The sequence below is a fragment of the Lutjanus erythropterus genome, chromosome 2 (genome assembly GCF_056507025.1).
Source record: "Lutjanus erythropterus isolate fLutEry1 chromosome 2, fLutEry1.hap2, whole genome shotgun sequence".
NCBI classification, from domain to species: domain Eukaryota; kingdom Metazoa; phylum Chordata; class Actinopteri; order Lutjaniformes; family Lutjanidae; genus Lutjanus; species Lutjanus erythropterus.
The window spans coordinates 38,882,717-38,901,165 of NC_139318.1; the positions used below are offsets into that span (position 1 = coordinate 38,882,717).

The 18,449-nt window shown below is 42.3% G+C and overlaps 3 protein-coding genes across 3 annotated transcripts; 2 read left to right on the plus strand and 1 right to left on the minus strand.

The window, feature by feature from the left end:
* The first annotated feature begins 3,282 nt into the window (after positions 1-3,282).
* aadacl4 (arylacetamide deacetylase-like 4) lies at positions 3,283-7,495 on the plus strand. The gene is made up of 4 exons (XM_084739298.1): positions 3,283-3,471; positions 3,904-4,129; positions 6,255-6,318; positions 6,421-7,495. The coding sequence occupies exons 1-4, from the start codon at positions 3,295-3,297 to the stop codon at positions 7,202-7,204; spliced, it is 1,251 nt and encodes a 416-aa protein (XP_084595424.1). The 5' UTR covers positions 3,283-3,294; the 3' UTR covers positions 7,205-7,495.
* Positions 7,496-7,505: 10 nt separating this feature from the next.
* cfap107 (cilia and flagella associated protein 107) lies at positions 7,506-13,129 on the plus strand. The gene is made up of 4 exons (XM_084739289.1): positions 7,506-8,454; positions 9,808-9,918; positions 10,280-10,454; positions 11,852-13,129. Exons 1-4 carry the CDS (start codon positions 8,347-8,349, stop codon positions 12,124-12,126), a joined length of 669 nt encoding a protein of 222 aa, XP_084595415.1. The 5' UTR covers positions 7,506-8,346; the 3' UTR covers positions 12,127-13,129.
* Positions 13,130-13,248: 119 nt separating this feature from the next.
* Positions 13,249-16,495, minus strand: klhdc7a (kelch domain containing 7A). Its single transcript, XM_084739278.1, has one exon. The coding sequence runs from the start codon at positions 16,356-16,358 to the stop codon at positions 14,073-14,075; it is 2,286 nt and encodes a 761-aa protein (XP_084595404.1). The 5' UTR covers positions 16,359-16,495; the 3' UTR covers positions 13,249-14,072.
* Positions 16,496-18,449: the final 1,954 nt, after the last annotated feature.

Genomic DNA, 18,449 nt, shown 5'->3' on the forward strand with positions numbered 1-18,449 from the left:
ATATACTTGGTTACCTTCTACCACTGTGAGATAGATGGGACATGCAAAATGACATTCAAAACATGCAAGAACCGGAGAATAGTTGAGGTCATTACCTTTATTTTGGGCAATCTGGGTTCAAATTTCACAACAAGTACATCTGCTGATGCTCATGTGCCCTTGAGCCAGTTACTGAGCTCTGCTTTCTCAAACCTCAATACTCTGATGCTGACAAACCTGCCTCATAATGCACGTAAAGTCAAGCCTAGGTGATGTGTTTTCTCAAAAGCTCTCACAATAAATTGCAGCAAATATTGCTTTCAGTTTTAAAAGCATGACAGGGTTTATATCCTTCTGAGTGAAGATGTGTTTTTTTGTTTAATGGTGCATGGTGTGTCCTACATTTGTAGCCATCTCCTATGTGCAAAAACACATCAGTTGTTTGAACCCAATTTGTTGTGGTAGCAGTATTTTTTGAAGCAGACTATATCTTTCTGTGTGTGACAGTGCAATTTGGGAAATAGGTCAGCCCAGTCTCAGAGGCTCGGCAGGGTGACAAACAGAAAACTGCATGAATACCTCCTAAACAAATCCTATGAATTCATGGGCCTCAGACAAGATTCCAGTCTGTGATTTTTGGCCCTGGCACTGTGATTTTTACTGGGTATCGCTGAATGCAGGGCTTTTTCAGCAACTGGGATGGGTTTAAAGAGCAGCCGCACAATGGCTGCTTTGTGCTGGGCTCAGCTACTTAGGGAAGGCAAGAGAGGCTCTCGGGGGCTGCTGAAAACTCCAAGACAACACGACTCCAGATGCTGTCTTCATTTTGGAAATTTCTGAGATTTACAAAATGCGAATCCAAAGTCAAGTAGCACTGGAAACTTGCACCAAAGTACTCTGAGCTGAAGTGAAATTGAATTTAAGTTAGTGGGTTTGCAAGAACAGAAAAAAAGTCTGAATATATACATTACAGCGAGTGGCAAATGGGTTCAGGCTGCATGCAGAATGCAAAAATGTAAATAGTGTAGATTTCAGCAGGCCCTGTTTATTTATACCCATGCTATCACTGCCATCTACAGATCAGCAGTGAAAGTTCAGATAAGGGTGTTTCTCAGTCAGCCTCCACTGGGGAGCATCTCAGAACATTTTCTTTCCTCAGACAGCAGACAATGCAAATGCCAGTCTGTGCCGGGTGCAGCTGTAAGCAGCAGAACTTTCCTCAGTAACAGGGGCATGAAAGAAAGCAGGGGGGAAAAACATAACTACCGTCAGATATCTGCGAGAATACTGGGACTGGAAAGCAGAGATACTCAGGTGACCGCAAACACATCAGAAAGTATTATGTTACAAACTACAAATACTTTCTCATCAAATGCATTCAAATAAAATACAAAATACTAAAAAGACAAAAATATGTTATGTACATTTATGTGTATTGTGACATATTATACATATAATATTATTAGTATCACTATTGCTATTATTACTGCTGCTATTATATATTTACACCATATTGTTCTACATTATATTTATTATATGTAACTATAGTATTATTATCATTGTTGTCAGTATCACTCTGCTCTTTGCACACCAGATTATTTTGGACTGTGTCCAAAGTCCATTGATCTTTAGTGTATTTATTTACACTGTCACTGGGTGCACCTTGTGTATTCTGTTTATTTTTCATGTATTTCTTGTGTATTTTGTCTTTGTATTTATTGAAAGGACTTTGGCTGCTATGACAATGTAATTTCTCTATACAGAGATTAATAAAGTTATCTATCTATCTATCTATCTATCTATCTATCTATCTATCTATCTATCTATCTATCTATCCGTCTGTCCGTCCGTCTGTCCGTCTGTCCATCCATCCATCCATCCATCCATCCATCCTGGTAGCTCCAATATGGGTCTGACCTTGAGCCCCCATTGAAAAGATGAGCTCTGCTAATTTCTCCTATCATAGATTTAAAGTGGCCAGTCAGGATATCTAAGAGGTGGGAGGCTGTGAATTCACCTCCAGTGGCCGAGCTAATTATGACTGGATAAGTATGAAGAGCGATAAAGTCTGCATAGGGAGGGACGGGTCAAACATAGGACATGGAGACCAGGGTTTGTTTCCTGTGTGGAACCAAAAGTCAAAAGCTGACTTATTTAAAGTTCTAAGTTACTTAAAGCTCTTACACGGAATTTTTAACTGGTTATTGAACAGTTTTAATTGTGAGTTAATTGTCACTGTTCAGTGAGAAGACTGGCTGTTTCTATGTAGTTATTCTTAATGGTGTCACTGGGTTTGTATTCTCCTTGAAATCAGATGATCTACATTTTTCAAGCAAAAGTTACAGTGAGTTGTAGGTTGGCCAGTTAAAGGAAGCAGGACATTTTTCTGTTACATTTTTTGGCTATAACTGTGGAAAAACGACTGCATTTGTCGACAGGAGCTTCCAGAATCAAGAAAAAATGAAAGGTCCTCGCAGTTTTAAGTTATGTTTAGTAAATGATGTTAATTACAAATGCACAAATACATCCTAAAGTACTCACTGAAAGTATTTTGTTGCAAATTGTATAGTTTTTCACCGCAAAATACAAATGACAAAATACTCAAAATCAATGAAAGCTCCTACAAGTGACTTGAAAATATTTTGTTGACTCTGGAGGCCTCTGTTGACAAAAATGGTAGTGTCTCCCCTGTAAGAACATCAAAAATAAAGTTATGCAAATTAAAATCACCTTGCGCTTAATTTTAACTGGCTAACATATGACACACACTGAAATTTCCTGTGAAAATATAAACACAGGCACGTTTCATCATCTCGTTTTCATCATTTCAAGGAGAATCTGACCCGATGGCAGCCACTAAGTATCTTGTTTGCTTACGTAGGTTACATAGAGGCATCAGAATTAATATTAGATTGTTGCATAGTCAGTTAAAAGCTCCTTGTACCAGCTTTAAATACATATTTTAAATTAATTTACCTGAAATACTGCCCATCTCTGTGAGTACTCTGCAAATACATGAGTAATTAAAAAACTGCTCTATTAAAATAAACAATATTTTGTGCAATATTCAATCGTAGAGCAACTTGGTTTCCCTTGCAAACATGTAATTACTTTGACTACACGGCCATTAAATATGTTGAAGAATATAATTATTTTTTTTCCTGGGCAACAGGCAGCCAAACATGTCATTAAAATGAAACCAAGGTCAGAAAGGGTTGGACGTGGAAGTGGGAGGGGCGGCGAGAGGCTGAAACCTAGGTAGATAAAACATTTACCCCTAATGACTTACCTTTAGCAGAGCAGACCAGCAACACCATGGACATCGGCACGGCAATTTTAATAATTGGCTTCACTGCTCTTGTTGCAGCCTTCCTCCTTCTGGTAATTGGACTTGTGTACTCGGAGCTGATGAATTCAGACATTCCTCGTGGGGTTGCAAATAGTGGAAAGCTGCACATGGTTCATGGCTTGTTTGTTGGCATAGCAATTGTGGTGAGTAGCATCTATGGAATTGATCATGCTTATTATTTTATGTTTCCTGCATGTTGTTGCATCTGTTATAATTAACTTCTTTTAAAAAAAATATTTAATTAACTTATTCCTTAGTGTAAAGGCCTCTACTTGTGCAAAATAAAAAAAAAACATCTACTCTTTCAGGCCCTTGTCAAAGATGGCTGTCCTTTCTTTGTCCTCCAGCAACTGATAAAGCTTAGATCAGAGAAATTTTAGATAAGAAATCAAATCTGACAAAGGTGCAGAAAAGGCAAGGTCATGTGTTCCCCTTCTTTGATGTTGTCATAGTAAATATGGTTTCTCGGAGAGAATAACTTTCACTTTGACTTTACCCATCAAGACCATTTTTGTTATTTTGTTTTTAACATTGTCTCCTACTTTGTTGTAAGTCTGTGATTCCTCTCCTACAAGGGTCGGATCCTACATCGCCTGGGTATTTGTCATCAGGTCAGCTTCATCCGATGGTTTGTGGCCTGTTTTCTGACTCGCATAAAGCCGGTTCCAGCGGGCCTGCGAGTGAAGGACCTGAAGTTTTCGGAGGTGCCGGTTCGAGTCTACGAACCCACCACTGTGTGTGACAGCTTGAGAAGGGGACTTGTGTATTTCCATGGAGGAGGATGGGTTCTGGGAAGTATAGGTAAGTAAAAGTTCATATAATTTACTTAAATTCGAAGCAGTCTTATTTTAGAAATGATGCCTCTGTATGACCAACATGAGACCAGAAGACATGCATGCAGACCAGAAGAGCCTATGTTTCCGTTTTCTCAGGCAAGGTTCCTTTAGACAGTTAGAGATTTTTCTTTCTGAAAATTCCTTAGTGGCTTTACAGTTGTAGAAATATAATATTGTAGAAAAAAAACTCAATTACAAGTAAAAGGGCATTTAAAACTAAAATAAGTAATTAAGAGATACGTAACTTTGACTAAATGATACAAACAAACCTTTAATATCATCATTAATATTGGTGACTTTGTTTATTCATTTGTTGTCTAGTGTTAGGTGGTCTATTAACCTAATGGACCTAATCTAATCGGTTTGTGGTTAATAGCAAGTTTCTCTACTGTGTTTGAATTTTGGCAGTGGACAGGTCTACGCTCTATTTTACATTTGGCTCAAGGACTGAGCCTTAAAAATACTGCTGTATTATCATGCTGTGAAAAAAGGCCAGAAAAGATGGGCTGACTGTGCAGTCTCTACCACAAAACATTTGCAGTTTTTTTTTCATATGAATATATATTGTATTTTAATCATGTCCAGATGGTGCTAAACTTTGATTAATGCATATACTGTTGGGCAGTTTTTAGCTTTAATTTGGGAGGACAGCTGAAGTGAAGACAGGATATGGGGAGAAAATACAGGGATGACATGCAGCAGAAGGCTGCAGATGGGAGTTGAACCCGGTTGTGGGGCGCACGCTCTACCAACAGAGCTACTAGGCTGCCCAAGGCAGTTTGATCTTTAACAATTAGTCACATTTGTTAAAGGTCCAGTATGTAAGATTTAGGGGGATTTAATGGCAGAATATTTCAGGATTGAAAGTTAATATTCATAAGTATATTTTCATTAGTGTAGTCATATTAGTCGCCTGAAAATAAGAAATTAAGAACTGTTGTGTTTTGCTACCTTAGAATGAGAACATTGTATCTACAGTCCACCATGTTGAACTATTTCCACAGTAGCACAGAATGGACAAACCAAACACAAACTCTATATACAGACTCTTAATGTTTGCCAGGAGTTTTGCTGCTACCATAGTTTCTCCTGCATGCTTGAGGCGAGGTGAGCAATATTTCATTGGTTGCAATGTATATCCTCAGTGCTAGATGCCACTACATGCTACACACTGGTCCTTTAAGATCCTCATGTTTTTAAAGTATCTTCAAAGTAACCGGTAAATAATTAAAGGACCAGTCAGCAGGATAGGAGCGCTCAAACTAATTATGTTAAGGTTCACGTCTTATTTTCATTCAAGGTCAGAGGTCTGGAACGATTGGCGAATCAAAAATAACATTTAATAAGCTCCTGTATATTTTAAGTTGCATAGGCTACATTTAAGTTGAAGACAGATAAGAAAGTCAAAATGCACCAGAACCTAGTGATTAATGTTAGAGGTTAAAATTAATGCATGAACTCAGCAGCAGCAACACACAACACTCTCCAGCAGTTAATGTCTAGATAAGGAAATGAGCCACATTAAAACCAGATTTCAAACATGTAAGAGAAACCATGGTGGCCGTGAAACTGGCAAAAAATGCAAAAGGCCCTATCTAGAGCCAGTGTTTGGTTTGTCCATTCTTGGCTGCTGTAGATATGAAGGTCTCATTCTAAAGCAACAAAAACACAACAATTCTTACTTTCAGGTAATTATGCACTAATGAAAATACACTAATGAGTATTAACTATATTCTATTTTTTACCATATTCTGCCAATAGATCCCCCTAAATCTTACACACTGGACCTTTACCTTCTCCAGCAGCTAGTAAAATACAGCGTAATGGAAGAATGCAAAATATAGAAATACTTAATAAACTAAATGCTTGTACTTAAGTATAATGCCTTCCATCTCTGTTTCCAAGTTAATGTTTAGTGAATCTAATTATTATTATTTTTTAATAATATACTGTCTGAATAAATAAAAGTAGAGACAAGTGTAGCCAGAGAAACAAAACCTGTCGCGTTTTATCTGCAGTGCTTGGTTGCTTCTTAGGAAAGATCATAACATATGTTTTGCTGACTGTGATGTCCTGCTAATCCTGAACAGATTCTGTTGATGAAGTCTGTCGGCACATCGCCAAGGAGTCGGACACCACTGTGGTTTCTGTTGGGTACTTAAACTTTTTCCACACGTTGCACGTTATCCAGAACTTATTTAGTCTACCAGAGAGCCAGAATTAAACACATTGTCCCTCTGTCTCACCCCCGCTTAGGTACCGATTAGCCCCTGAGCACAGGTACCCTGCCCAGCTGGACGATTGTGAGTCTGCGACATGTCACTTCCTGTCTGTGGCTGAGGCAGAGTTCAGCGTGGACCCTCGCAGAGTGGCAGTCGGAGGAGACAGCACTGGGGCTAACCTGGCAGCAGCGCTGTGCCAAAGGCTGGCAAGGAGAGAATACGGACATCTGCCGTCCCCCTGCGCCCAGGTCCTCGTCTACCCAGCCCTGCAGATGGCAGATTTCAACCTGCCCTCATACCAGCAAAATCATGCTGTGCCCATATTGTTTCGTGGCCGGATGGCGTTCTACTTCCTACAGTACCTCAATGGGGACATGTCCTTTTGCCAAGATGTGTTGGACGGCAACCACGTCCCTACTGAGCTCAGGCCACGCTACGAGGAGTGGCTCTCCGCTTCCAACCTACCTCCCGAGTGCCTCGCGCGGGGCATCCGTGAGCACCCAACCCCAGAATATGATGGGGAGGTGTATCACGCCATCAAAGATGGTTTAGAACCTGAGGTCTCGCCTTTACTAGCGGACGATGCGGTCATTCAGAAAACCCCGCCCACTTTCATCCTCACCTGTGAGTATGATGTCCTGAGGGATGATGGGATTCTTTACAGGAAGCGGCTGCTGGACTTGAAAAAGGAAGTCGCCTGGCAACATGTGACAGAAGGTTTTCACGGCATGATTAACTTCTTTAACCAGGGCTGGCTCAACTTCCCCTCTGCAGTGCAGCTTGTGGACAGCGTTGTTGACTATATGAAAACACTGTAAAGATCATAAACAGGATCATGCAATGTACTTTATTCTACTTTACATATTGTTTTACACTTTAATAAACAAAAACTGGCCTCAAGTGGTTGAACTTTCTTCTTCATTGAGAGTACATTGTTCACAGAGAGCAAAAAACCCCACATAAATCTATAACAAAACCTGTTTAGTAGCCGGAGGACACAACGTCTGGAAACAATTTCAGGCACTGTTTTAACAATATAGAGTACACTGCTAAAAGGTAAATATCATCAGCTCTGGTTTTCAACTGAGACTCCTGAAACTAAGATCAGAAATATACTGTTTGCACCCGTCTGTGAGCACACGACCCCAGAATGTGACGGGGATGTGTATCATGCAATCAAAGATGGTTTAGAACCTGAGGTGTCACCTTCACTGACAAACAATGCTGTCATTCAGAAAACCCCGTCCACCTTAATCCTCACCTGTGAGTATGATGTCCTGAGGGATGATGGGATTCTTTACAGGAAACGGCTGCTGGACTTGGAGAAGGAACATGTGACACCTGCAACATGTGACAGAAGGTTTTCACAGCATGATTAACTTCTTAATCCATGGCTGGCTCACCTTCCACCTGCAGTGTGGCTTGTGGATAGTATATGAAAACACCGTAAAGATCATCAAAAGGATCATGCAATGTACTTTATTCTACTTTACATCTTGTTTTTCACTTTAATAAACAAAACTGGCCTCCGGTTGTGGAGTTTCTTTCTTCATTAATAGTATAGTGTTCAAAGAGGGCAAACCTCCACATAAATCTATAACAAAACCTGTTTATTCCAAAAATGAAAAACAGCCAGAGGACACAAAGTCTGAAAAACAATTTCAGGCACCGTTTTAACAATATAGAGTATACCGCTAAAAGGTAAATGTCATGCCTTAGCCTAAAGGAATGTATTTCTTTTCAACACAGATGTCAGACATCTCCCATTTGCTTCCAGGATACTCTGCTTGCCTTCTCTTTTCAGTGTTTGCTGTATCCATAGCAACAGAGCTCTTCTATTTCCCCTCCACTGCCTATGCCATTATGGAGCAGGTGAAACCACCTACATGCTATCTGTTTGACTAGCTAACCATGTTCTAACAGGGCTTCAGATTTAGGTACGTTTGACACCAGGTGAAGCATGAACCAACCAGGGACGCAGGATAAATGGGCCCAAGCCGGCTGGAGAATTGAGCAGAGGTATGCAAACAAAGTGCTGTTAGGCAACTGGGTGGAAGACAGACTGCAGGTAGGCATTTTGTTTGGTTATTTGCCTGTTTCACTTTGAATCAAAAGGTTCTGAATTATGCATACTCTTAAAGGTGCTCTATATGACATTTTCTTCCTCTGCAGGTTACAGTAGACCACCAGCATCTCAGATCAAATCAAATGCATGCTTTCTTTACTCAGTAAAGTTGGGGGGAGAACTGCTATCTGAACATACACAGCTCACAAAACTCTGATTTAACCGTCACACAAGGCAGTGTTGATAAATTATGGATCAAGATTATGTTTCTACATTGCTTATTATTATTATTAGCCTAAAATGTTTTCAGAAACATATTTTAGTGTACTGTTCAGCTGAAATACAAGACATATTGTGACCAGATGGCTGCCATGTTGGCTCTGGTTTCCGACACAGACTCCTAAAACTCAGACTGAACTGTCAAACCAGGGAGTGCTGATCAAATATGGCTCAAGATTCTGTTACTGTATCACCTAATCCTTGCCTAAAATGTTTCCAGAAACATATTTTAGTTAAACATTTAGCTGTATTACAAGAAATATTGTAACCAGACGGCTGCCATTTTGGCCCTGGTTTTCAACAGAGACTCCCAAAACTCAGCTGAAACTGTGAAACTAGGCAGTGACGTTCCAATATGAATTGAAATTATGTTACATTTCTTATTTCATAAAAAATTCAACTTCAAACATATTTTAGCGTACTGTTTTGCTATAATTTGAGCCATACTGTGGCCGCCATTTTGGTTCTGGTTTCCAACTGAGACTCTTAAAACTCAGATTAGAAACATTTTAATATACTGTTTAGTTATAATATGAGAAAGTTACTCACCAGGCCACCGTGTTGAAAACAGATGTGGGGGAGACAGAGAAAGCTTCGTATCACACCATATCTTTACAAAGCAAATAGTTGTTTGCTGACATCTAGTGAGGCTAAATATTGTATTATCACACCTTTAAATTGAATGAGAGAACACAGACTCTCTATGCCTCTTCATACTGCAGATCCAAAACATAATGCCAAACCAGTGGCAGTCTGCCAAGGGGTTTGTAGCACCTCAGCTGGTAGTCAAATCTATAGCAAAGTGATTAGGCAGCCTCAGTTCAGCTACATCAGCACAGCCTCCTGGTGGGAGAGGCTCGAGCCGGAGACTAATTGCATTGACGTGAGGTTCGGCCACGGGCTGCTGGTTCAGGATCTGAGAGGAGAAATGACTTAAGAAATACTGTACAACAGTGCGGATCGATAGTGAAGTGTGAGCTTTGCTGATCCTTGTGCTGGGCTCATTGCTCAAGTCCCCGTAATACCCCCCCCCCCTTCACTCCTCTTTGCGATGTCTGTTTATTCTGTCCGACATAGTTCACCCGGGAGCCAAAGACAGCCAACAGCACCAATCGTGTAGACTACCGGCCCCACTGGGACTTCAAGCCAGACGTCTTTGAGAGAAGATCTGCCCTGCTGAGAGCTGAGGTCAGCCCTTAACTGCTCATTCATGGCATTAACACCAATTGAATGCCTGTCACAGCCCTGCAAGTCAGGGCTTTCTTCTTCAGATTGTGGCCACTTCTGCATAATATTGACGGCCAAGATAAAGGCTTGTGATAAAACTCTTTATGAAAGCAAGTTTCTCGTCAGACTCAGCACTCATGAAAAATGTGTAAAATCATCAGTCCTACTGGGCACTTAAAGGCTAGTTAGAGCAATTTGCTGCTGTCACATAGTGAGCCTTTTGAAGATTATTGTAAAAGAACAGGTCATGAACTCTATATCTAAATCCAGTGGAGGCCAATGCATACAGACTATGTTGAGACTGCTGTGTATTGTCTTCCAGGGGCTTCCATCCAAGCTGCTATTTGCCCACCATGGCCCACCATCCTCTCATTACTCGGTCACGCATTACGTAGACAGCTACGGGCGTAAGCACACCAATGCGCTGCCCACTCTGCGACCCTGGCATCCAGACAGCTTGACATGGCAGCTTGAGCCGTCTGACCGGCCAATTTCTGGTAAGACCACAGTTTAAAATGCCATGCTACCACTGCCTGAAGGTGCACATTATACATGAAAAATGATATATTAAAGGGATAGTTTGGATTATTAAAACGAAGGGTTGTATGAGGTGCTTATCAGTGTATTTACCTGCAGTAGATGCCGGTCGGCATGCCCTCCTGACTGTGGAAGTAGAGAGGAATGCCAGCACGAAGGTTAAGCAATGAACTGCTGAGGACGGGGCCAGAAAAAAAAAGGTATTAGGTACTAGCCACTAAATAAAGGGCCACTTAAAAAAAATCTATATTGATTTAAGTGTAAGCTAGAATATTTTCAGCACTTTACTTGGCTGTCAGACAGTCTTTTCTGATGGGAAACTGTGTTATAGAAGCCAAATATCGCTCTCTCCAAAATAGAAATGTTAATGATAGACCATTAATCAGTTAATCTCTCAGAATTAAATATATGTCAATCCACAGTCTAGAAATGACAGTAATTGTGCCTCATTTGACACTGTTATTTTTCTGGCTGAGGCATTTGATGAATGAACTCAAACTTGAAATGAGAAAAAAAAGAGAAAGAGGTGCATTTTGTACCTTATTGATTATTAATGAGTAATGAATTGTTAGCATTTTCAACTATCAGTGAAGGAAAATGCAAAAAATTTACAGCCCTTCTCCAAACCAACAAAACTCCATGGGTGAAATCAATGATTTTACCTCGCAGAACATGGTCTGTCGATGCCTCAATCTGTTAGCTTGATTAAGTTATTGGTGAATCTGTAAAACACCAAAGTCACACAATAACTTTAACTAACTAACAGACCAAAGCAGCGGTTGTCCAGCAACGTCTGTGGTCTGCAAGGTAAAATTACTGATTTCACCTCTATGGAGTTTGGTTGGCTTGGAGAGAGAGATACCTGGTTTCTATAACAGCAGTTTCTCATCAGAAAAGGCTGTCTGACGGCAGAGGAAACCAGTGAAAATATTATAAATATAGCATACAACTAAACTGATGACGATTTTTTTAAGTTGACGTTTTTTAAGTGGCTAAAATACCTTGTTCACAGCAGTATGTCGTTTAGCTTCTGTGGTGGTGCTCCTCCCTAAACTGGGGGGGGGGGGGGGTGCTCACCAGCACCTACTACAGGTAATACACTGACTATTGATAACATGCCACCCCACTTCAAATAATCCAAACTATCCCTTTAAACCATGCCGGCACCAGCACTGAGTGCAGAGCAAACATACTTCAGCGAATTTAATTTTGTATGGACAAAACACATCAGCAGTTGTGCTCATGAACAATTAAATCTGGGTGGCCCCAGATGCCTTTTATTGTTCCAAATCAGTCACCAGTGTAATTAATGGCTGCAGTAACATGGCAGTTAACTTTCTCTAGTGTTCCTTTACAGCCCTTCCAACAAACTTTGGCCCACTGCAGTCCACAAAGCGCCGTTTGGAAAAGCAGCAGTCACACCTCCCGTCACTGACTGTGTACAGGTCAGCATACCAGAGGCACCCGCTCAGCTCGCTCTGCCAGAGCCGCTGTGCCAGGGCCTCACGCACGCTCTCCAGCCACCTTCATGCTGCCAATCACAGCCACAAGGACCTGGATCTGAGACGGCGCCCGCTACTACAAATCCCAGATCCTTGTTTCAGTCTACGTCCACAATCACAACAGGCTTAGAGACAACACTTAAATTGCCTCACATGCTGCTTGTTAATTTAGAAGGTCTGATCAAAGTGGTGCTGCTTTGTGGTCCCTCTTTTTTTGTTAGTCGGCTGCATGAAAAATTTTTTAACACAGCAGTCCATTTGGGAAATCAAAAGGAATTTAAAAAATTAAACATGATTCTCATTATGTCGCTGCGAGGACTACTGTAGGTTTACTCTCTGCTGTGTGCTGAGTTGCTTTTGTGTTTATATACATGAATATGTGTGTGCCTGTGTGCAAGGAGGAGAAAGGAGGGTGCTATAAATTATGTCCGCCCTTCCAGGGGATAATTATATGCAAATTCTTCCTCTCCGTACAGTTAATATGTGAAACTCAGAATAGGCTGTTCATATTACCCTAGATACTCTGTTGAAAAAAGAAAAGAGAGAGGAAAAAACGTGTTGCTGCGAGAGCTAACCTGGGTATTGAGGCAAATCAGAAGCCATGAGTCATTCAAGGCAACATCTGAAGGGACATGTCTAACTCCCATTCCATTAGGTGTTTAGTTACAGGGAATCAAAGTGTTTAATTAGGAAGAATCAAAGATGCTTATGTTTGATGGTCAACCATCTGCGGCTGCCTCCCTTTTCCCCCCCTGCTTGCCTGCTGCCTTTCAGTGCAGCTGAAGCCCTCTGTTTCACACACTGTTAGCTAGTTAGTCACTCTACTGCGCTGCTGATGCCTGTGTGTCACATGACGCCGCCTCTGTGTGTGTGTTGTGGTGGGAAGTCCGGAGCTCGCCCAACATGCCTCCTTACCCGGAGCACTGTTGTGTTTGCCTTGCGAGCCACATGATGGTGCTATAGCAGCACGTCACCCTCTGAAACCTGTCAGTGTGTCTTTGAGGTCCTCAGCATTACAGTGTGTACAGTGAAAGACTTGATTGTAAATGAGCAAACAATGAGGGATTTAATATCATTCTATGCATATTTCCATTGTTAATGTAATTGCCGAACACTTAAAAAAATAAAGCACATGTGTTTAGATTGTCCATGTGTTATTCTATCATCAGTTATTATCAGTCACATAATTACTCTGGAATACACATTTGGCTTAATACCATTAAATGTGGATTAATATGCAGTGAACGACAAATTCATATTTCTTTGATGTTTATGAAACAACAGATGAGAAAACAAAGAGATTTAGTTGGTACAATGAACAAAGAATCTGCTCAGTCAAGATGAAAACAAATGGCCATCAAAGGAGAGTGATTGAAATCATAAAAATAACTGCAAAGATGAGCGTTGGAAGAGTTTCAAAAGTGGTGACAAATGCTTTTAGGAGCTCACCTATTTATATTGTATGATAAGCCCATTTACATCCTGTCATTTTTAAAGAGCAACTGTAGATAATTGCATTGTATCCAGGCCACTGTGTAAGTTATATTTCTGCCCTACACGCTGGAACAGTGATACATTATCACTATATTACCCAATCTCTGTAATGTGTTAGAGCTGAATGAACTCATTTACTCTGAGACTTATTTATGAATTATCTTTACAGCTAAGGAGGTTAAGCATCTGGAATGATATAAAACTAACTTAATGGCAGGAAGGAGTGGCAAATCAAAGAAGCAAACAATTTACATGGCAGCACATCCTGCGTAAATCTAAGCAAACAGTAGTTTGACTACCATTAAGGGTCCAATACTTTACATCAACTGCCAGGGAGCAAGACATTAGAAACACACATTTCTTTGTGCAATACCCAATCCAGCAAAATGAAGAAAGGCGATCTTAGTGACACCTCAAAGAAATTACATCACAGAGGTTACAATTTTGCAATAACATCTGAGGTTGAGCATAAACCTGGAAGCAAAACCCACTCAGTCAACAAGAAACTTGACATAAAGCATGCTCTTGTAGGGACACTCCATCACCACCTAATCTTATCATCGCTGGAAAACTGAGTCCTCGTTACACACTGGTCTGCCGAGGCGTCTTATCAGGGAGTGAAAGGACAAAGGGGAAAAGTATGCCCTTCGCTGCAGAGAGGACACTCAAATTCTCATCTTTGAAAGCAGGAGAGATCTCATCAGCCTCAAACCTCATGGTGAACTGGCGGCTGACACAGTAGATTGTGTCATCCATCGTGACACACTCGAAGGCAGGGCAGTGCGAGAGCCGTATGGAGCTGCACTCGTACCACAGGCGAGCCACCGTATGGTAGCGGTACACGCTGACCCCAAGCAGTGGGTTTACATCAAACCGATACAGAAATCTCCCCACAGCGACCATATCTGCAGTTCTGTCTTTGCTGCCGACTAACAAACCTGGCCTCCAGGTGTTGGTTTTGGGGCTGTAGCGCAGGAGCATATATCTGAGAGTTCCCCCAGAAACAAAGAGCTCTCCATTGCAGACTGTGACGTGATGTGCCACAGCAAATGTATCATTAGGCAGTGGAGCCACAAACGTCCATCTGTCCAATCGCGGGTCATAGCGTTCCACCGAGGAGAGGCACTCCCCTCCGATGGCGTAGATGTAGCCGTCCAGAGCTGCCAGCTTGCAGCGGGGCCTGGCTTCATTCATAGGACTGATCTCCTTCCAAATGGATGTCAAAGGATTGTAGCAAAACACTCGCTTTGAGGGTGTCATTTCTCTGTCTGTGCCTTGGCAGCCCACTGCCACAAATAAGTAGTTATCCATTGTGCACATGGCACAGGCTTTAGAGATGACCTCCTGTGGGATCAGGCAGAGTGAATGCCAGGCGTCTTTGTAGTCATCATAATAGTACACGGCGCTGGATGTCCTCTTCTGCTCTGTCTCTGCTGTCTGCCTTCCTGCGCTGTTCCTCGCCCAGTCTTGAGGGTCCATATCTGCCACCATGACAAACCTTCTCCCTCTCATTCTCTGCTTCTGGATTTGTTCCCGCTCACCGGCCATTAGCCGCCCGTAAAGGTTTGGGTCCCTGAGCACCTGGAGGTAGTTGTCTGACATGACTCCCAGAGCTGCTTGCTGCACGGAGGTCTGACCGTGTTTCTTGGCCAGGTACAGTGTCTCCAGACAGTTACCCAGATCAAGTTTACTCTTTAAGCTTTCCAAATCTGTGCTGTCAAGAGTTTTTGCTGGAAGGAGTATAAATGGAGCCCCTGCTACAGTCTCTAGATCTGCCCCCTCCTTCACATTAAGATCTTTGCTGTCTGTGGAGCTGAAGATCACAGGGTGAACAGAGACGGACTCATCGCTGGTTGAGGCCAGAGAGTGAGTCATTGGCGTTGAGGCTCTTGATGTTAGAAAGGGGATGGGAAGCTCAGACTGCTCAGCTGCAGACAGATAGCTCTCCTTGCGTAGGAGTACGGGCTTCGCAGGGTGCCTCAGCTTGAGGTTCCCCAGTGAGGGGGGATCCTCAACGGGGCTTTGTGGTAAAACCAGATCACGCATAATGATGGGGCTCACGGAAGTAGGAGATTCTGTGAGGCTGTTTCCACCTCTTCCAAACTCCACTGGCTGTGACTCAGAGTTCCTCTCAAACTGACCCAGCACTGTATTTGAGTCCGTAATAGAGTGAGAGGAAGACTCAACGTAATAATCATATATCTTTCCGCGCACAATCTGGTCTCCTGTTCCTTCCAGCACCACGTTAGCATCCTCCATTTTGATCTCTGCCTTGGAGAGGAAGCTGGAGTAGGCCCCCTGGCGTTCCAAGTCCTGCCTTAACTCCCTGCCCACACCCACACTGCCCTCCAGCTTCTGCAAAAAGCAAGGGGAGCGGCGGCCCGTTGTACTGGCCATCCCACTCTCTGTTGGATGAGGAAGGTTCAAAGCAGATCCAAATGAAATATTACTGGTGGCCACCTTTGCCTGCTTCTGGTTTGTGAGTAATTTTTCTTTCAGACTTATATCTTGGTCACTAAATGACACATTAGCTGCATCCTCATTCTTTTCAGCTGGTATTTCCTTGGTGCTGTCAGATGTCAGGTCATCGGTGGCTGAGTCTGCTTGCCAGGGTCTGGGTTGCTTGCCCTCATCATCGGCGTCATGTTTTGCAGAGTTTTGACACCGTAATGTCGTCTTGCAATTTTTGCAGGTTGCATTTTCTGGCTTCTCACTGCTGTCTTTGGCACAGACCTGAATTTTCTTGCCATCCCTGGAGCTGTAGAACCTGTAGGCCCAAGAAACCAGCAGCACTGCAGCCACAGAGAGGCTCAGTTTCAACAGCAGCTGCATGTCGAACTGGACTCCCAAAAGCTCTGCGATGGGCATAGCTGAAGCAGTGATGGCGGCGACGACTGGTTGACTGATCCTATTGAATGTTGTTGTCAGTGTGTCTCAGCTGACGGGAGCATGCTGGCTGGTTTTCATTGTAAAAGAGCTGCTGTGATCTGATGACTGCACCTCTTGTCCCCAGGATCAAGTGTAAACTGATACCTGTCGAAGTGCTATTTGCATCCCTGGCTCTGAAGAGGCGGGGCGCTGGTCATGCACCACCTGTGACAAGTCAGATGCACATTCAACAACCATACACAAGATATGTAAATACCCCATAGATCAATATTTGCTTATGCAATTTGCAGACTCACCCAAGCTTTTCCCATGACTATCCAAATGTCATCTAAGTACTCTGGTCAATAACTTTCTGAATACACTCTAATCCTAACTTTGTTTTTGTTGTTGCATCTTTCAGCCGGTGTTTACGTGAGCAGGAGGGGTTCAGGTCATGCTTTGTTATGCCAATTTCCGAAAATGTCCGTAAAAATATTATGATAGATCACACTCCTTAACTCGCTCAAACACACGGCTGGAGCTGCAGGAGGAAAATATGGTTTGAATAAGGGGTGGGGAGTGATGATAGGTGACATTTATCAAATACTTAATAACCAGGATACATCTGTTTGCACAGCCATGCCACAGATCAAAGGTCCTTTTCTGTGCCAGCGCAGATGCTTAAATTACTCCCTCGAAGGAGAAGCCGAAGATTGCTGTTGAACAACAAAATGGCAGGCAGTCACTTGGTATTATAAACACATAGAACTGTAAATAATACAGATAACCGTCTGAAGAATGCCAGATGGAAAGAGGGTCTACAGAGAAACCTGACAGTGTCATTCATTTCCATCCACTATACTGAGATGAACATACATCTCTGTCACACGGGAGCCATGTCAGTCAGTCGCCGCTGTCAGGCTGTCGTTTACGTCGCTGATAACAGACTTGAGCGAGGCCGCAGTCAACAACAGGACTGTATTTATTTTAATCGCGCTCTGCAGAGCATTTTAAAGGAGCATCACATATAGAAGGTATGTCAGGTGTCCGAATTGACACGGGCTCTGTTTGGTCATCCGATAGCCGAGCCTGCAGACAGCATAAAGGAAACCAGATTCTGCAAGCATGGTTGAGTGCTGAATAATTCACAGAGGGGCCAAAGAGGCAGCTTCTTATCCTCACCATTGCACTCAGCTCAGGTGAACTATTCAGAACACTGCTGAGAGAAAAAAAACACATGATTGTCAGCCGTGTGCATGTGTCATATGGAGGCACTTTCACCTCTTCTTGTCGCCTCCATGATAGGTGTGCCGCGCCATGCAACTGAACATGAACAGACGATGCAAAATACATTTTTAAACAGGTGTTTGCTGCTTTTTCCTGTAAAACCTCTGCAGTTTAGTGAAGCACGGTAGTCAGACAAGGGATGTAGTCAGTAAGGAAATAAAAGAAAAACTGATTAAGCTGAGGTAGCTCAAACTTTATCCAAAAGGGTCATCCAACCTTTGTAAAAATAACACAGGGCTCCTACACAGTTTGGAAAAGTATTGAATTTGATTTGAGTCATTTCCAGGTCTGGATAAATATGGAAAGAAAATGTGTTTCCAGACTATTACCCTTATTCTGTTTTCTAAAATACAAAATCCAGAAGTTCTAAAAATAAACTGATCATACAAGCAGAATGTTTTTCAAGGTGTTTGGTGCAGGCAGCCCACATTTTTACAACTGTGTGAGAAAAGACCGACAAGAATGAGCTTGATGTTGTTGAAGCAGGGCAAGAAGTATGGCAAGCGACTGAAAGCACACTCCTATGCAGAGCTGCTGCTACACCTGCACACCACAGCCTGCAACAGCTCTGCCCCAAGTGTCTTATAACTGCACCAAATCCAGACATCTGCTGCCAAATTAATTTGAAAAAAACCAAAGCAACAATATCTTTGAATTGCATTAAATTACAAGTAACCCAATAGGCTTGTCTGAACATATATGAGTTATGCAGGGATATAATTATCATAAAAGTAAACAGACTGTCCTTTCTGTGTAAGGACACCACCTTTATGGCTGCATTTATCTTCGTTTCCATGGACACAG

What these genes read in the sequence shown, in the direction of transcription:
- aadacl4 (XM_084739298.1), top strand. Translation starts at nt 3,295, where the DNA reads ATGGACATCGGCACGGCAATTTTAATAATTGGCTTCACTGCTCTTGTT. An exon ending in ATGGGTTCTGGGAAGTATAG is followed by an intron (nt 4,130 to 6,254) that starts GTAAGTAAAAGT and finishes AATCCTGAACAG; the next exon opens with ATTCTGTTGATGAAGTCTGT. An exon ending in ACCACTGTGGTTTCTGTTGG is followed by an intron (nt 6,319 to 6,420) that starts GTACTTAAACTT and finishes ACCCCCGCTTAG; the next exon opens with GTACCGATTAGCCCCTGAGC.
- cfap107 (XM_084739289.1), top strand. Translation starts at nt 8,347, where the DNA reads ATGAACCAACCAGGGACGCAGGATAAATGGGCCCAAGCCGGCTGGAGA. An exon ending in GGGTGGAAGACAGACTGCAG is followed by an intron (nt 8,455 to 9,807) that starts GTAGGCATTTTG and finishes TGTCCGACATAG; the next exon opens with TTCACCCGGGAGCCAAAGAC. An exon ending in GTCTGACCGGCCAATTTCTG is followed by an intron (nt 10,455 to 11,851) that starts GTAAGACCACAG and finishes GTTCCTTTACAG; the next exon opens with CCCTTCCAACAAACTTTGGC.
- klhdc7a (XM_084739278.1), bottom strand. Translation starts at nt 16,358, where the DNA reads ATGCCCATCGCAGAGCTTTTGGGAGTCCAGTTCGACATGCAGCTGCTG.